This window comes from Panthera uncia, chromosome B1 (genome assembly GCF_023721935.1).
Source record: "Panthera uncia isolate 11264 chromosome B1, Puncia_PCG_1.0, whole genome shotgun sequence".
In the NCBI taxonomy this organism is placed as follows: Eukaryota; Metazoa; Chordata; class Mammalia; order Carnivora; family Felidae; genus Panthera; species Panthera uncia.
Genome location: NC_064811.1, coordinates 20,459,219 through 20,476,499, shown reverse-complemented (window position 1 = coordinate 20,476,499; position 17,281 = coordinate 20,459,219). Strand labels below are relative to the sequence as shown.

Sequence of the window (17,281 nt, the reverse complement as noted above, 5' to 3'; positions counted from 1 at the left end):
AAAGGAAGGAGCTTCAGTGAGTATGAGAGAATCAGGGTTCTAAGTGTTGCTGGAAGGTCATGATTTGGGTCCTCTCTAACTTTGTTTTGAAGGATGCAAATCAGAGATTGAAATATTTTTTAGGGGCTCCTGGGTGGCTCAGTCAGTTAAGTGGCCGACTTCGGCTCAGGTCATGATCTTGCGGTCCATGAGTTCGGGCCCTGCGTTGGGCTCTGTGCTGACAGCTCAGAGCCTGGAGCTTATTTCAGATTCTGTGTCTTCCTCTCTCTGACCCTCCCCTGTTCATGCTCTGTCTCTCCCTGTCTCGAAAATAAATAAAATGTTAAAAAAAAATTAAAATAAAATATTTTTTAAAAGTCTCCCGTGGCTATTTGGACTGCGCTTCTTTGGACGTGACCTTGTACGCTGACGTTGGACTTAAAAGAGCTCCAGGAAAATGGAGAGAGCAATCTTAACAGTAATTCTTCACATATTTTCCAGGGATGAGTGTTTAGGGTTCCAGAGCCGAGAGGGATACTGTTCACGTTGGGCTGGTTTTGTACTCAAGAAAATGGTGAACGGGGGAAAGAGACGATAAGATGTCTACGGGCCGTGTTCCCCCTCAAGTTCGCGTGTTGAGGTCCTCACCCTTGGTACCTGAGAAGGTGTTTGGAGACAGGGCCTTTAAAGAGGAAATTAAGTTAACTGAGGCCACTAAGTCCAATCTGACTGCGTCCTTATGAGAAGAGGAAGGCAAGACACCTGAGGAAAGGTCATGGGAGAGCACGCTGAGAAAGCGACCATCTTCCAGCCAAGGAGAGAGGTCTCAGGAGAAACCACACTTGCCGACCCTTTGATCTTGGACTTCTAGCCTCGGGAACTGTGAGGAAATAAATTTCTGGTGTTGAGGCCGTTCAGTCTGTGGCATTTTGTTATGGCAGCCCCCAGCAAATTAATTCACCGTGGCGCTGATCTCATTCTGGTAGTGGAAATGTCAGTGGCTCCCACTGACTATAAATAAAGTATAATTCCTTAGCACGGCTAAGTCCTAAGGTACTTAATAGTCTTGTGACTGTCTCTGGCCCATCTACCTCACTTCCTCCGAACTCTGTAAAACCCCCCGCCCCCGGGGATCATCTCTACTCCTTTAGCGCTATTGGTTCCTTCCTATCTCTAGGGGTTGAACTGTTACTGGGTCTTCTAGGCCCAGGTCAAAGACTACCACCTCCTTGACCTTCCTCATTCACTTTGCTTCCAGTGCACTGATCCTCCCTTACCCTTAGTGGATGACTGAAACCACAGATAGTACCAAACTCTGTAGGTACCACGTTTCTCTGAGACACCCATGCTGATGATGCGTTTTAATTTATAAATGAGGCACCGGGAGGGATTAATAAGACCGGGCAATTATAACAATAGGCTGTGACCAAAGTTATGTGAATGTGGTTCTGTCTCTTTCTGTCTCTCAAAATGCCTCACAGCAGTACTGTACCGACCGACCCTCCTTGCGATGGCATGAGATGACAAGATGCCAGTGTGAGGAGATGAGGTGAGGTGACTGACCCAGGCACTAGGACGTGAACGTGAGGCTACTGTTGACCTTCTGATGGTTCATCAGAAGGAAGATCTGCTGCTGCCAAACCACAGTTGACTGCAGGTAACTGAAAATTCAGAAGTGGAAACCTTGCGGAAGGGAAGACTACCGTAATCTCTTACTGAAGGTTAGGACAGATGACCTGGGTTTTGAGTTCCAGCCGGGCTACTTAGGAGCGGTGTGACCTTGGGCAAGTTACTTAACCTCTCTGAGCCTCACCCTCTCCCCTGTGTAGGGGAATAGAGGTAGTATCATTACACAGAAGTTGGGAAGAATAAGTAAAATAATGCCTGAATAAGTAACACAAATAAGAATAAGTAAAATAAATAAGTAATATATAAATAAATAATAAATAAATAAGTAAAATAAATCTCTCTGAAAATGTCCAATGCACATCATTTATTTTCTTATTACTCAAACTTTATTATTCTTAATATTTTTCGGTAATTCTTTTTCTTTAAAATTTTTTTTTTAACATTTATTTATTTTTGAGAGAGGGAGACAGAGAGAGACAGAGAGACAGAGCACAAGTGGGGGAGGGGCAGAGAGCGAGGGAGACACAGAATCCAAAGCAAGCTCCAGGCTCCGACGTGGGGCTCGAACCCACAAACCGTGAGATCATGACCTGAGCCGAAGTCGGAGGCTCAACCGACTGAGCCACCCAGGCGCCCCTTAGTTTTTTTATTTCTTAAAGCCTTCATAATGTTTTATCTCTTTCATAATACTTTAATCTAAAAGCGCTTGGGGGGTTTTATTAAAATTTTAATTTTGTTGAAAATTCTGATTACTGAGGTAACACGCTCATTGTGAAAAGTGCATTAAAAACAGAGAAACAAGAGGGGGAAAATCGTTTATAGTCCAGCTGTCTGGGCCCTGCTGTTAACATTCTGATGTATCACCTTCCATCTTTCTTCTATGCGTCAAATGCACGATTTGGAACAAAAATGGGATCATATTAAACATATTATTTATGTCAAGTGCCTTTCTCATAGGGTAGATTTCTCTCCCTATTAACAAACACAGTCTGCGTGTTTACACCGATGGCTTGTTCTGATCCAGCTCATGGGTACAGGTTGTGCTTGGTTTGTATAGTGTTAAAAAAAAAAAAAAATTCAGCCAACTTAAAAAGCCATCGGGATATTTTACAGAAAAATCACATTCTCCTGCTTTGGAAAATCTGAAGCTAGAGCCACACTGGGTCTGCATTCCAGGAAGCTAGCTGTTGGCTAGAATCGAGTACTGTTTTTACCTTGCTTTCCTGGCCCACGTAGACCCCTGGTCTACAGATCTGGTCACCTTGGCTACAATAAGCACTTTGCTGGCTGGGTCTATTCTACTTCATCCTTTAACCTCAGCTCCGAAGCACCTCCCACTTACAAAGCTCTTGATAATCGTGCTACATAAATCCTTGAATGAATACACTCCTTTCTACATATTCTTGTCTACCCTGGGAGTGCGCAGAGGCTTCTGGACCCCCGGCCTTCTTCTGCCCCTTGAAAGTTCCCAGAGCTGGACCCAAAGTGGGGCTCCATCCACACTGGTCACTTTGAGGAATCGGACATCTTTCTTCCCGGAGGAGCTTTCAAAAGGCAATACCTAGTCATCAGTTTGCTTCCCGCTAAAATGCAGCCGGCTGTCAAGCAGAAGAGGACAGAGAATAACACCATTAAGCCTTTCAAAAGATCTAACAGTGGGAAAGAGGGGAAAAAAATAAATAAATAAAAGTCGGTCTCCATCTACCAGTGGTTGCACTTGTTTTTTTTTTTTTTTGTTTCTTTCCACCATCTTCTAAGCACGGGTACGTGGGGTGCACTCCGCCTGGGTTCCTGGTGGGTGTTGCCGCTCAAATTAGAAGCTGGATTTCAGGGACAGCTGGAACGCTCCCTTGACACTCCGCCCTGAAGGCTACACGTGAGGCCCGGCCACAAGATGTGAGGCAGGCCCCTTTAATCCTACCCCAGCGCTTTGGCTTCTAAAACCTGATCCTCCAAAAGTTGGACTTATATAACTTATTTGTTTATTTTTAAGCCAGCCCTGTCCAAGTTGAGAACACTTGAGGCTCCCTTTCGGAAAGAAGTTGGAACCCAACATTATCATTAACTAAATCGGCAAGCGATGGTTCTGTAAAAATACCAAGCGGCACAGTTCTGAGGACTTTTGCTGTCATGTTCCCGGCGAAATGACATCGTGCGGTGGTTTCTCTGAAACTTGTTCCTGGGGTTTTCTCTCTCTCTGCCTCTATCTCTCTGTTTCTGTCTCTGTTTCTCTCTTGTAAACCGTGGCCTGAGTCGAAGGGGGATTGGAACTTGCTGCTTGAGAGAGAGAGAGATAGCAAGAGTGGGGGAGGGGCAGAGAGAGAGGGAGACACAGAATCCGAAGCAGGCTCCAGGCTTGAGCTGTCAGCACAGAGCCGGAAGTGGGGCTCGAACTCACCAACCGCGACATCATGACCCGAGCCGAAGTTGGATGCTTGACCAACTGAGCCACCCAGCTGCTCCTATTAGATTCTAGCCATAAGGGTACAGGTACTAAAGGTCTGATACAAACGTATGTGAAGAAGATGTTCAATGCTATGTTATATCTTTTAGGAAAAGCAGCGGAAACTCTCTAAACCTTTAGGGAGTGGGAGAATAAATAAATGATGCCATTGTCAATGTATCTCTTAAAGGCCCATCAAGGTCATAAAGATTCCTTGAAGGGCTTTTGACGACGTGAGAGAAGTTAGAATTTGTTAGGTTAGAAAAAGTGGAATACAAAGTCATAGATGAAATGTGAGGCCAATTATGTTTATTAATATGGACAGAGATTTTAAAGAAATATACCACAATTTTAGGAGAGGTTATATCTTGGTGTGATGGGCTTATGGGTAGTTTTTGTTTCTTTATACTTTCTAGCACTTTCAAATTTTTTCCCCCAGTGAGAATTTATTGCTTTGCTCATCAGATATTAAAATGATCGTCAGGTAGCCAACTTTCCTGGTGGTGACAGATTTGGGTTCACATTTTCTTTCAATGCCATTTTCCTTGACTCTTTCTAGCCACCCGCTATCCTCACATGGCTTCTCCAGTGAGGGTCTGGAGGAAAAGGCTGGGACTTAAGATAAGGAGGGTAAGGGGCTCCTGGGTGGCTCAGTCGGTTAAGCGTCCGACCTTGGCTCAGGTCACGATCTTGCTTGGCTCGGGTCATGATCTTGTAGTTCCTGAGTTCGAGCCCCACGAGGCTCGCTGCGGTCAGCACAGAGCCTGCTTCAGATCCTGTGTCCCCCACTCTCTCTGCCCCTCCCCCTACTTGCGTTCTTTCAAAATGAATAAACATTAAAAACAAGAGAAAAGGAGGAAGAAAGTAAGTGGCTCCCTATGGAGGGAGCCACTGCGACTCCGCTTAGGACCTGGACGTTTGTGGGCATCTAGGCATGTGTTCCGAATCCCGTGTGCAGATGCAGAGATCTTCACAGATTTAAGAAGGAAGCCAGGCTGATGAGTTCTACTGACTGATCTTACGTTCAGGCGAGGAAGAGCTCTAAGGGGATACCCCTTCTCTCTCTTTATCCCCACAGCCTCTGCTCCCCTAAAACAACACTGACCGAAGCGCACGTAGATACTTTCAAGTTCTGGTGAGGCAGCCTGGTTCAAGCAAGGTAACTAAGCTGTACACACTGAGCTTTGAAGGTTGTCCAGCTACAAGAGGACGGGATTTTTTTTCCGGGGCCAGCCAATTCCTCCAGTCCTGTGGGTTTCCTCTGTGTTAAATGGCTGTAACATGACTCGAGGCTTCGTTTGGAGCTGTGTCCCATGACCTCATCTCCCACCGCCTATGCACATGGGGTGAAGGGCTCCCTGCGGGCACTCAAGGGTTGTGTTGAAGGGAGACTTGAGCTGGGAGAGAGGGCCAAGTCTTTTTCTTAAGAATGTTTATAGGAAAGGAACAGAGTCTTTCAGCTACCAAGCTTGGCGATAATTCAATGCAATTCTAGCCACCAACTGTTTGTTGAATTATTAGCTACACTGTGAACAAGGCACCCAAGAACGTCCCCGTATTCCTTAGAGAATGTTTCACTTTCCTCCACCAGCGTCCCGTCTAGCCCTCTTAGTTAAGGCTTGGATCCCTGGGTAGTGTTGTGGAAGGAACCTTGGTCTTGAAATCAGGGGGTCTGGGTTGAAAAGCTCGTCTCTACTCTGTCGCCCATGAACACTATGGCTTCCAGAAAGTCGCTTCCTCCCTCCAACCTCATTGCCCGTCTGTAAAATAAGAATAATAATGCCAGCCTCATGGGGTCGTTCTGGAGTAGGGTTGCTGGGTTTAGCAAATGAAAATATAGACACCCAGTTACATTGGAATGTCGGATAAACAGCCAGTAATATTTGGTATAAGTATTTACCATACGGGGGCACCTGGGTGGCTCAGTCGGTTGAGCATCCGACTTCAGTTCAGGTCACGATCTCACAGTCTGTGAGCTCGAGCCCCACATCGGGCTTGGTGCTGACCGCTCAGAGCCTGGAGCCTGCTTCGGCTTCTGTGTGTGTGTGTGTCTCTCTCTGCCCCTCCCCCACTCACACCCTGTCTCTCTCTCTCTCTCTCAAAAATAAATAAACAAAAAAATTTTTTAAAAAAGTATTTACTGTAAGTATTGTGGTCCCCCTAATATAAGTATTTACTGTAAAGATTGCGGACATACTCATACTAAAAACTTATTTGTTGTTTACCTACATTCCAGTTTAACTGAGTGCCCTGTATTGTACCTGAGAATTCTATTCTTGAGGCTGAAATAAAGGGATTGACCTGAAAGCCACTACCCAGAGTTTGGTGAGTAGCCTCTCCTCTGTACCTGCTCTCCCGGGGCGGGGTGGGGTGGGGGGAATCCACAAGGAGATGAATTGCTTTTCCCTTTCCCAGCAGGGGGAATAAGGACTGTGTGACCAGGCCGGTGGAGGACAAGGGAGGATGCTTAGTTAGGGAGGCCGTCTCCACAGAGAGCAGAAGACATACGGCTGGGATGAGGCCAAACCTCTGCTTGACAGACATCTTTAAAGACCTCAGCAAACAGTGTTCCTTGGTCTTGTGTGCCTTTAACACACTCTGCCGTCTGCAAGCCTGTCAGCGGAGGTGACACTACAGGGCCAGGAGAAGTCCTGACGGGGACACTGACCCCAGGGAAACCCCGTCCGGCCATGACCATTCCATAGGCTTCAAAAGCCAACTGCTGTGGTAGGCAGAGGGACTTTCCTGGGGGTAGTTTTTACAAAGAAGGGGTAAAGGTGGCTGGGTGCCCCAGAGACCTTACTGCAACTTGGGGGAAACCCAGCGAATGAGTTGACACGGGCCTGTCCTTGTCATCTCTTTTGCCACCTCCCCCAACCTTGACTCCCCTCTGGCTTAAGCTCCCCCAGCTCGTGGGGCCGACGTGGCAGACGGCAGGTCCACTCTCTGGCTTTGGTGTGCATCGCAAGAGGCCGAGTGCCCCCAGAACCTCAGGGTATAATTTTCCTTTTCTGATCATCTGAATTCCAGGCGAAAAGCTCAGCTGTCGTAGGCTTCAGGGAATGTTTCCACCAGGATTGAAATCGGGGCCAAGAAAGTGCGGGCATGCAGAAGGCATTCTTTTCTGCTATTCAGATGCACTTTGCCTTTAGTTAGGGCATTAGAAAATGGTGCCTTTCCCCAGAGTCCCAGATGAAAGTTTTAAATTTCATTACAGTGAGAGAACACATAAAGGGAGACCATGGCTTGCAGCGTTTCCAAATCTGTTATGTTCCCCCCTCCCCCCCCCCCCCCCCCCCCCCCTGCCTCCCCGGCCATATCCCTTTTTAAAAAAAATCTAGAGAACATTTTAATGTGTACTTTCATATACATATTTGATATGAAGAAAAATAAAACTAATTCAAGCCATGACAAGTTGCAAAAAAAAAAAAAAAAAAAGGAAAGAAAAAAAAGAAGAAAAATGTAAAAGGAAACCTTTGTCTGCTGCCCTAGCTTTGGTTCAAGTATCCTAGTCTGCTTGTGACTTTTATTTTGAAAGACAAGATGTAACATCAGACTATTATTTACTAAATCGTTTTCTTTGGGCTAATTTACTCTCCCAAAATTTTCATTCATCCTATGAAATGCGAGCTTTAAAATTTGGATTTGAGGGGTGCCTGGGTGGTTCGGTCGGTTGAGCATCCGACTTTGGCTCAGGTCATGATCTTGCGATTTGTGGGTTGGAGCCCCCCATCAGGCTCTGTGCTGCCAGCTTGCTCAGAGCCTGCAGCCTACTTCAGATTCTTTGTCTCCTTCTCTTTCTCTCTGCCCCTCCCGGGCTCTCCTCTGTCTCTCTCTGTCTCTCAAAAATAAATAAATGCTAAAAAAAATTTTTTTTAAATAAAAAATAATATAATTTGGATTTGATGTGCTGTATGTACGTGGAGATAAATATAGGCTATAAAAATGTAAATATGCTTGTCTGGATATCCCTGAAAAGAATCTTCCTTTGGGGCGCCTGGGTGGCTCAGTTGGTTGGGTGTCGGACTTCGGCTCAGGTCATGATCTCACGGTCTGTGAGTTCGAGCCCCGCGTCGGGCTCTGTGCTGACCGCTCAGAGCCTGGAGCCTGTTTCAGGTTCTGTGTCTCCCTCTTTCTCTCTCCTCCCCCGCTCATGCTCTGTCTCTCTCTCGTCTCAAAAATAAATAAATGTTAAAAAAAAAAAAATTAAAAAAAAAAAAAAAAAGAATCTTCGGAAACGGCGCTCCACTTTGTGAAGTTCTATGAAACAAGTTAATACCTATCACCTGGCTAATAGTAGCCAGATTTGGGCGAGATGTTTATTCCGTGTCGCGCACTGGGCTTTGCATGCATTAGCTCATTTATCTTCTCCGTGGAGAAGGTATTTTCATGGGTCCCATTTTACAGACTAAAAAACCCGAGACTGAGACAGGCAAATGTCCTACTGGTAGTAAGCGAAAGTCAGATTCAAACCAGAGCAGCCTGAGTTCAGAGTCCATGCAATCACCTCTCTCTCTTCTAACCGGTTAGAAAAAACCCACAGATACTACCGCCTGCCAGGAAAAAGAGCCGGTAACGAGAGTCCTGTTGAAGAATGAGTTCATTCAGTACTCCACGGTAAGTATGGCCTCCCAGTAACTCCTAACGCGTTGCATGCAGTTCCCAACTTGCAGAAGGGTTGGTCGCAGAAGGGTTGGATTCCGAAAGTTGATTTACGAGCAAGTGCCCTGTCCCCTTCTTCCGTGCTCCAAGGCACTCTGTACACACCTCTCCTGTGACAGCACACTGTCTCTTTGCTGCTTATACATCTGTCCCTGCCAGGGCTCCTGCTCAAGGGCAGAGACCTTGCCTTATGTCTCCTTTCCTATTCCCAGCACCCAGCCTGGTGCCCAGCCCAGGGAGACACGAAGTATACACACGTTGTACTACATTACAAGTCATTTGTTTAGAACTCAGCACACATTTCCCAAAAGAAACGCGGTACGAATGGGAGTGGAAGCATTATGTTTCCAACCAGCCCACAAAAGTTTACTTAAACTTTCTTGTAGTCTACCAAGAGTACTAATAAGTAATTTGGAGCCGTGGGTGGGACAAGAGGTGGTGGGTGGGGAAAAAGATAGAAATCTCCCTCCCCCTTTCCTGAGTCAGATCTAGATGAAATTTCACATGGGTCAGAATTCATCTTTGACTCCCCCAGACGGTCTTTTCTTCCTACATCTCCCATTCATGGGTATCCCTGCCTCCAAGCTTCCTACTCAATACCTAGCTGTGGTCTCTCACTCAGGTCTTCCTCTCTTTCCCCGATGACCTTCTTTACTCCCTCACTAGCCCAAATTCCTGTTTCCTGAGTGCAGCTGAGCTTAGCTGATTTTCAGCAGAAAACGATGTGCATGAATTAATTCTTGCTAATGTGTGAGTGGTTGCCCAATGCGAGGCATATGAATGCTAGTACAGTAGTTAAGATGGGATTGGAGACAGACCTAGATTTGAATCCTGGTTCTACCTTTAAGTTATATGGCCTAGGTAGGGTAATTTAACCTCTCTAAGCCTCATTTCTTTCATCTGTAAAATGGAAATAATCATAGTTATACAGAGAACTAACACTTTCATGACACTTACTGGAGTTACAGCACATATTGGGCACAGTCCTAAGATATCTCATTTATCTAGAAAGAGATGAGAAAGAGATAGAGAGAGCCCACGGGGGAGGGGGAGAGAGAGAGGGAGAGAGAGAATCTCAAGCGGGCTCCCCAGTGTGGAGTCCAATGTGGCTTTCAAACTCACGCACCATGAGATCACGACCAGAGCTGAAACCAAGAGTTGGACGCTCACCCAACTGAGCCACCCAGGCACCCCAGTCACAAGAACTTCTTATTCATTTATTCACTTTATCTTTACAACAACCCCATGAGGTAGGCACTCAGTATTAACCTTTATAAAGGGGAGTGACTTTTTAAGAGATTTCTAACGGTAAATTATTATTTATTCCTGCCTCCCTTCTTCCAAAAAGGCTTGGAGGCAAAATCCGACATGGATAGAATTTCTGGCCACGTGGATAGAAGAGGGCAGGCATTCCCGGGAGAAGATGTTCCAAGGCAAAGGGAGTGGGGCCGTTACCAGATCACCCATGGCTGACAACTCATCTGGAGGGTCCCTTCCTTTATGTGATTCCTGTTTCCACAGCTTCTCCCCTTCCTCTGCCTCTGAATGTGCCGAATCGGCAAGTGGTCCAAGTTTTGTTTTTTTTCTAGCCCCTTTCTTTCTTTTTTAATTTTTTTCACACAGCTCATGGCAGCTGCAAGGTGGTGGGGGCCAGGCGGATGGCAGCAGCTGTTTGTATGTATGGGACCTCTGTAGTCTTTCTTTGTGAGTCAGGGGCTGCCTGTATATATCACAAGCTGCCACCTGGCAAGACATTTCGTTCCATCTAGGTTGTTTAAATGTTTCCTGGATGATATCATACATGCAAAAGGAGGGGAGGATCTTCAAGATGCTGAACTCAGTGCAGCCCCTCACTGCCCTCCAGCCCTACACTGAAACATTCGAGTTATTCCGTCCTGTAGCTTAGCAGACAGCCTTGGATTTGCTCTCCAGTCCTTCCCATTGACCAGATGCAGAGATGTTAAAGCCATGGGGGGTATGCATTTGAACAGAAGTCACGGTGTCATCATGGAAAACAGTGAGCAGAAGCCTAAGGCAGAGGCAGGTGGTAAGCTCCCCCGCTGTGGGTGTCCTTGTGATTTAGTACCTTCACTTCCCTGGGCCTCAGTTTCCTCTTCTGTCAAACAAGGTGGGTGGGCTGCACTATCTGTGGTCCCTCCTAAGTGGAGGACTCTCTGATTCTATGATGAATTCAGGACAGAGGGCTCTTCACCCTTTCTGATGTCACCCTAGAGATGGGCAGTCCATCATGACCCTCGTAAGCCTGCTCAAATGTTTCCTCATCCTTAAAACGGAACACTCTCCCCTCTGTTAACTAAACATCTCGTCATTTGAGGGATTTTTCTTGTTGTGACTAGGACTTCCGAAAACAGAGAGACTTCTACTCTATTCTTGTTACCGGGATACCTTTGTTACCGATAGAGTGACACGTCTGTTTTCACCTAGATGGTTAGTTTTGAAAGACTCAGTAGCAATGTATTCTATTTTCATGCGACATTTCTATTTAAGAGCCATTTCACACACACTGTTTCATTTGAGCCTTGAACTGACGATAGGAAAGGAAGTTACGCTCATTTTTCTATGTGAAGAGATTCGGGGCGAAGAAACATAGATACCTTTAATAACATCTCATCCTATGGTTGCTAAACAGAAGAGTCAGGACCCCAAACTTGGATTCTGTTGACTCCCAGTCTAGTGCTCAGGCCGTGAGAACACACATAAATCAAACCCAGCACCACCACCCAATAAACCAGCTCTCCTTGCTTGAGTTTCTGCTATGTCCCGGGTACTTGACGAGGTGCTTTGCATACAACAACGGGAATATTTGAAGCAATGAGGCAAGGGAAGGACTATCATACTCGGTTTAGAGATGGAAAAAAAAAAAAAAAGAAGTTTGGAGAGATGAAGTATTAAGTAGTTGCCTGATAGCTAATGTGTGCTGAAAGCAAAATTTGCTGAAGGCAAAATTCAAGCCCACACGCCTTCTTCTGGCGTTGCTGCCTTCACTTAAAAATGCATCACCTGAGGGGTGCCTGGGTGGCTCAGTGGGTCAGGCGGCGACTTCGGCTCAGGTCATGGTCTCACAGTTCGTGGGTTCGAGCCCTGCATCAGGGTCTGTGCTAATGGCTCAGAGCCTGGAGCCTGCTTCAGAGTCTTTGTCTCCCTCTCTCTGCCCCTCCCCCACTCACACTCTCTCAAAAATGAATAAACGTGAGAAAAATTTCGAAAAATGCATCACCTGAAATGAGACCCATTGTAGTTTAGTCCGCAGGACTTTTTTAGGCCACGTGAATTATTGTTCCATGAAAATACAGTGAACAGAAAGGACCGGGAGGTTGAATCCCATGCAGCTGACTTGAATCTCACTGAGCTGCCCTTAATTCTCCCGCCATGTGTCACGCTGCTTGTTGGACTGTCTTTTCTAGATTTTACTTTTCATTTTTTCAAACATATTTTTGTTGCCTTTTTTTCCTAGGCCCTTCTTAAAATGTCTCTTCTTCAATTTTAGGAGATCGTCATTTAACATGAGTGTGATCTTCTTAGAACTCGTATGATGGCCAGTAGAAGCATGGGATTCTAGCTTCCCCCTTCTTTCCCAAATCCCAGGATTTGATTTTCTGCATCCCAGGATCATTTCACATTTCTTCATAATCCATTCTCTTGACCATTTTACCTAGCCAACCCTTGCTTATTTTTGTATCCATGTAATTCCTTGCCTATTCTTAGGCATTCTAAATTCATCTACAACATAAGGATAATGATTTCTGTCCTGTCTGCATCTCATAATTTTGGTGATGTTCAGTCAAACCATGTATAGAGAGAAAGCACTTGGAAAAAGTATAAGGAATGATGAACACAGACAATTATAATATATTTTGCTTTTGAAAAGCCTACACTGTAGAAATGGAGTGAAATAATCAAGATTGGTCAGGGAGGTGGAGATTTAGATGTTCTGGACTTATTTATTAGTTATAATATGTAAGAGATACTAACTATATAAAATAACTTAATTGGTTACTAGATCAATTAATCTATTATTATTATTATCTTTAAAGTGTTTATTTATTTATTTTGAGAGAGAAAAAGAGAGAGAGAGAGCATATGTAAGCAGGGAAAAGGCAGAGAGAGAGAGAGAGAGAACCCCAAGCGGGGTCTAAGCTGTCAGCACAGAGCACGATGTGGGGCTCAAACTCATGAACCAAGAGATCATGACCTGAGCAGAAATCAAGAGTTGGACACTTAACTGACTGAGCCGCCCAGACGCCCCCTAAATCATTTAAAAATTTTCTTTTTAACGTTTATTTATTTTTGAGACAGAGAGAGACAGAGCATGAATGGGGGAGGGTCAGAGAGAGAGGGAGACACAGAATTTGAAACAGGCTCCAGACTCTGAGCTGTCAGCCCAGAGCCCGACGCAGGGCCCGAACTCACGGACCGCGAGATCATGACCTGAGCCGAAGTCGGACGCTTAACCGACTGAGCCACCCAGGCACCCTCCCCCCTAAATCATTTTAAAAGAGAGAGTTTATGTGCATATTTTAAAGTAATGTGCTCTTCTTACCGTAGACTGACATGGGTGAGTGTTGCTTAAATACAGCGTTCATGTCCTCTGTGTTTTCCCCTCACATCTCCCTGGTTTCTTTGCCTTTACATGCCTGGCTGCCGTCCGACAAAACCGAAACCTTCAGGTCTTATTCTGGACCCTGTGTTAACCTTCTCTTGCAGAAGTTCCCACATTTTTCAGAATAAGAACACATTTTAAAAGCGTTCACTCGTTTTGTGCAGTGCCATGATGATAATGAACTCCTGGCATCCACTGACTTGGAAAATACCCAGTGAGAAAAGGACATTCCAAACTCAGTAAAACTTTTAAATGGAGTTCTATTTAATCGATCACAATGGCATCCAAATGCTTTTGGAAAATACACAGACATGTCTGAGGCGTTATTCCATGTTTATGAACACTCAGTACATATTTGTCAAATGAATGCATGGGTAGGAAGAGAATGAAAATTTGCAGGCACTGCTTGTGATATACATGGATTTGTGACCCTTTGTCATAACTTCATTCCCCAACTCCTGCCCCGGGGAGCCAGAGCTCAGAGTTTAGAAACCACTCGCATGGGTTCCCAAATACCCAGCCTACAGTAGGCATGCAAGAATTGTGTACTGAATGTCCACAGGACAGGAAAGAATGGATGAATGCTACTTGCCTCCCAATTAGGTTACAAGTTTGTGGATAGCAGATACGTCATAGGCCCTTCGGTGTCCCCAGCAGAACCCAACATTGTGCTGAGAGAAAGTAGCCTGCTTTCAATAATCAACTGATTTGATTAGCATCCCTTACCAACATTTCTGGAAGAGCTTATCAGGTTAAGCTTACAGCTAAAATGTAAACTATGTAGAGGGAGCATACATGCTTTTGATATCAGAAAACTCCTTGTGTTTCTCTGCAAGGGTAAGTAACAGAAGCCATGGAGTCAGGGAAACACAAGGCAACGGGAAAGAGCCCAAGGACGAAGCAGTGTGGCTGGCCCCAAGGGAGGGAGAGCATCTGGACACTGGAATAGAAACTTCACCCTCTGAAGCCTCAGTCTCCTGCTGTGTCAGGCCTTACCACAGAGCAGGCAATATGACCAGAGCACTGTCGGGTGGAGGAAATAGCAGAGGGAATGGTTAGCTCCTTACACCTTGGGATGGAAGGTGGCAAAGAGCAGTGAACTTACTCATGAATCGTGAACTAGAGCATATTAAATATTTTCATGGGCACCCATGACATAGAGATTTTGTTAGAGGAATCACTCACCTCAGCAACGCTGGGTAGAGCAGCCCAATCATGGTGAAGAGAAACTCTTCATATGGCTTCTTCTTGAAGGCTCCAGGGTCACAAAGCACTACGGAAAGAACTAGCCGCTTGCACCCTAAGTCTGGTGGCCACTTCACCTTGCAGCAAAGGAAGTGAAAGTGTCCAGATGAAGAGGAAGAAGGTCAACATTCTCTCTAGGGGGGAAAAATGCAGACATAGGCTTTTTTTTTTTTTTCGGGGGTGGAGGGTGCAAAAGTGCTTTGATTATAGCTATATATCTATAAAGACAAACAAGAAATAATCTTTCTTATTTCTTGTTTTTCCTCAGCTGATCCTGAGATCTGAAGCTGGATTTTCGTAGGAGAGCAGCCTGGAAAACAAATTACCAAAGGAAAAAAAAAAAAAAAAGGAGAGAAATGATGTTCCAGCTGCTTTAAGTTACTTTAATTTTTTTTCATGTGTCCTGGCTGCCTTGATGTTCCTGACCTCAGTTATTTCTGTTGAGTTGAAATCGTTGGGTGAACCGGATTCCCCCAATTCTAGACGGGGCCTTAATTGTAGTGTGGTCCAGATTCCCAGTTTTGTAGCTGTGCAAGCTGAGGTACAGTGATGTAATGCACCATGTCACAGGTCCTTCTAACCCATAATGTCACACTCACCATGGTCCAACACCTTCCCCCAAACTAACCTCTCGAGCAGAAGTTCAACCCACGCACAGTACACCTGTGACCTTCTTAGTCTTCCCATCTGTCCCTCTTCATCAAAATGTGTGTCAGCCTGATGGGACATTCTGGCTGGAGTGGGGTCTGTTGGCTTTGGAGGGTGGATGTGTCTGGAATGCAATCAGGCCGGGCACCCTGGGATGGGCACTGGGCTGTGCAGTATAAGAGAAAGAACACATGCTCCAGAGCTTGACTGCTGCAGATGTCCTCATCCTACCACTCAATAACCGTGTGACATTGGCAGGTTACTTAACCCTTTTTTTGGTCTCAGTTTGTCCATCTGTAAAACAGAGATAATGGTACTTCTTTCCGATGACTATTACAAAGATTACATAAATTCATACATGTCAATGGACAGATGATTGACACTAGGTAAAGGTTATTATTATTTTTTTATTACATATATTATGGGTAGATCTTCACCTGTAGAACAATAGCCATGTGACAGGATTGTAAAACTTAAGTGACATTGAATGTATGCTTAATGGAAGAAAAGGGATGAATGAATTACCTGTGTGCTCTTGGGCAAGACACTCCATTTTCCTGGCCCTTCCTAGCTCCTCTTAAGTAACACCATGCAGATCATGGACCAGCTGGCCTTGCCATAAAGTGAACAAGCTGTTCTGTTCATCCCGGGCTTTGTGTTTTTACCCCAGAAACCTCCATGTCCTGGGAAAGGACAGATAGACTGGGATGGTGGTTACCCTGGACCTCTGTGACCCTTGCTGTGTTCCAAGGCACACTAATGATCAACCTCTTGGGCCTCAAGGTGCCCTGTCCTGGGTCCCCCACCCCACCATATCATCTGGGGTTACGTCAACTAGGATTACTCCATGTGGTCTATCATCCTCCAGCAGATGAACCTACGCTTGATCACACAGGGATCATATAATGAGCAAATTGCGTTGACAGCCTTCGGCGGGAAAGAGTAGACATGGTACAAGGCCACCTAAGGCCCAGGCATGATGTCACTCCTGCCTCATTCTATTGGCCAAAGCAAGTCACAAACCCCAACCCCATTCAAGAACTGGAGACATAAGCTCTTCCTCTTGGTACTGTGAACATAGATACAGGGAAAATAATGATTACAGACACATTTATCAATTACCATAATGATCCAGAGCTTGTATTTGGTACTCCAATTGGTACAAGATGGTGGCAGATCAAGACAAGAAAGACAGAAGGAGGCTGTTTTCTCTTCAAGAGACTCAGGAACACTGTGAGAGAGCCAGGGTGGCTCTATCTAAACTGACTCAATTCTGGAAGCAAAGGGAAATGCATTGGAGGAAGAGGCTATGAAATGCCTACAGACTCTACTTAAATTTCCTCCAAGTTAGATGTGGTGGTGCATGATTCACCCACACTCTCATCCCTTCTACCCTGGAAATCAGCATTGTTCCAGAGGACAGCTTCTCCATTCTCCTCCTCAGAGAGCAGAGCAGACCCTCTCTTCCCATCCCTCCTCCACTAGAGACATGTAGTGTGGGTGAGAACTAAAGTTAGGTTGTTTTGAGCCTCTGGAGTTTGGGGTTGTTTGTTACTGCATCATTAACTGCCCTATCCTGACTAATAAACTATTTAATGAAATACCAGTCCTGAGGAACATTGTGTAAAATAGAGTAAAATATTTATGTAAAAATAAATTTGGGGACAATGAGAAAGTGCCAACTTTCCTTTGCTATTTGTTCTCCCTTTCTGCATTTTTTTGGTGCTAGAACTCTTGGAGTTTTGGCCCGACACTTGGGCACCTAACTAGAGACTGTCATCCCTTAGCTTCCTTTGTATCTGATTGTGTCCATTTGGCTGAGTTCAGGCAGGTGGGATGTAAGTACAAGTGATGTGTGTTAGTTATCTCCTTAAAGAGAAACTTCTTTCCCTGGACTCTCTCTCTAGTGTCTTTTTTTTTTTTTTTTTTTGTCTGAGACATGGTAACCACTAGTGCCATCTTGGAGTCCATGTGTTGAGGATGGAAGAGCCACTTGTCCTGCCTTGGTCCACTCATCTTTGTACTGATACATGAAAAAGAAATTAACTTCTATT

At 45.2% G+C, this 17,281-nt stretch overlaps 1 protein-coding gene across 2 annotated transcripts in view; it reads right to left on the bottom strand.

Moving 5' to 3' along the window:
- The window catches only part of RBPJ (recombination signal binding protein for immunoglobulin kappa J region), a 219,596-nt gene extending 204,913 nt beyond the window's left edge, over positions 1–14,683 (bottom strand). Inside the window, exon 1 of one of the 2 annotated variants that reach the window (XM_049631878.1) lies at positions 14,520–14,683. In XM_049631878.1, the coding sequence (XP_049487835.1) occupies positions 14,520–14,551 (32 nt within the window). In that variant the 5' untranslated portion in view covers positions 14,552–14,683. The remainder of the gene's footprint in view (positions 1–14,519) is intronic. The other variant, XM_049631882.1, reaches the window with a different exon arrangement.
- Positions 14,684–17,281: the final 2,598 nt, after the last annotated feature.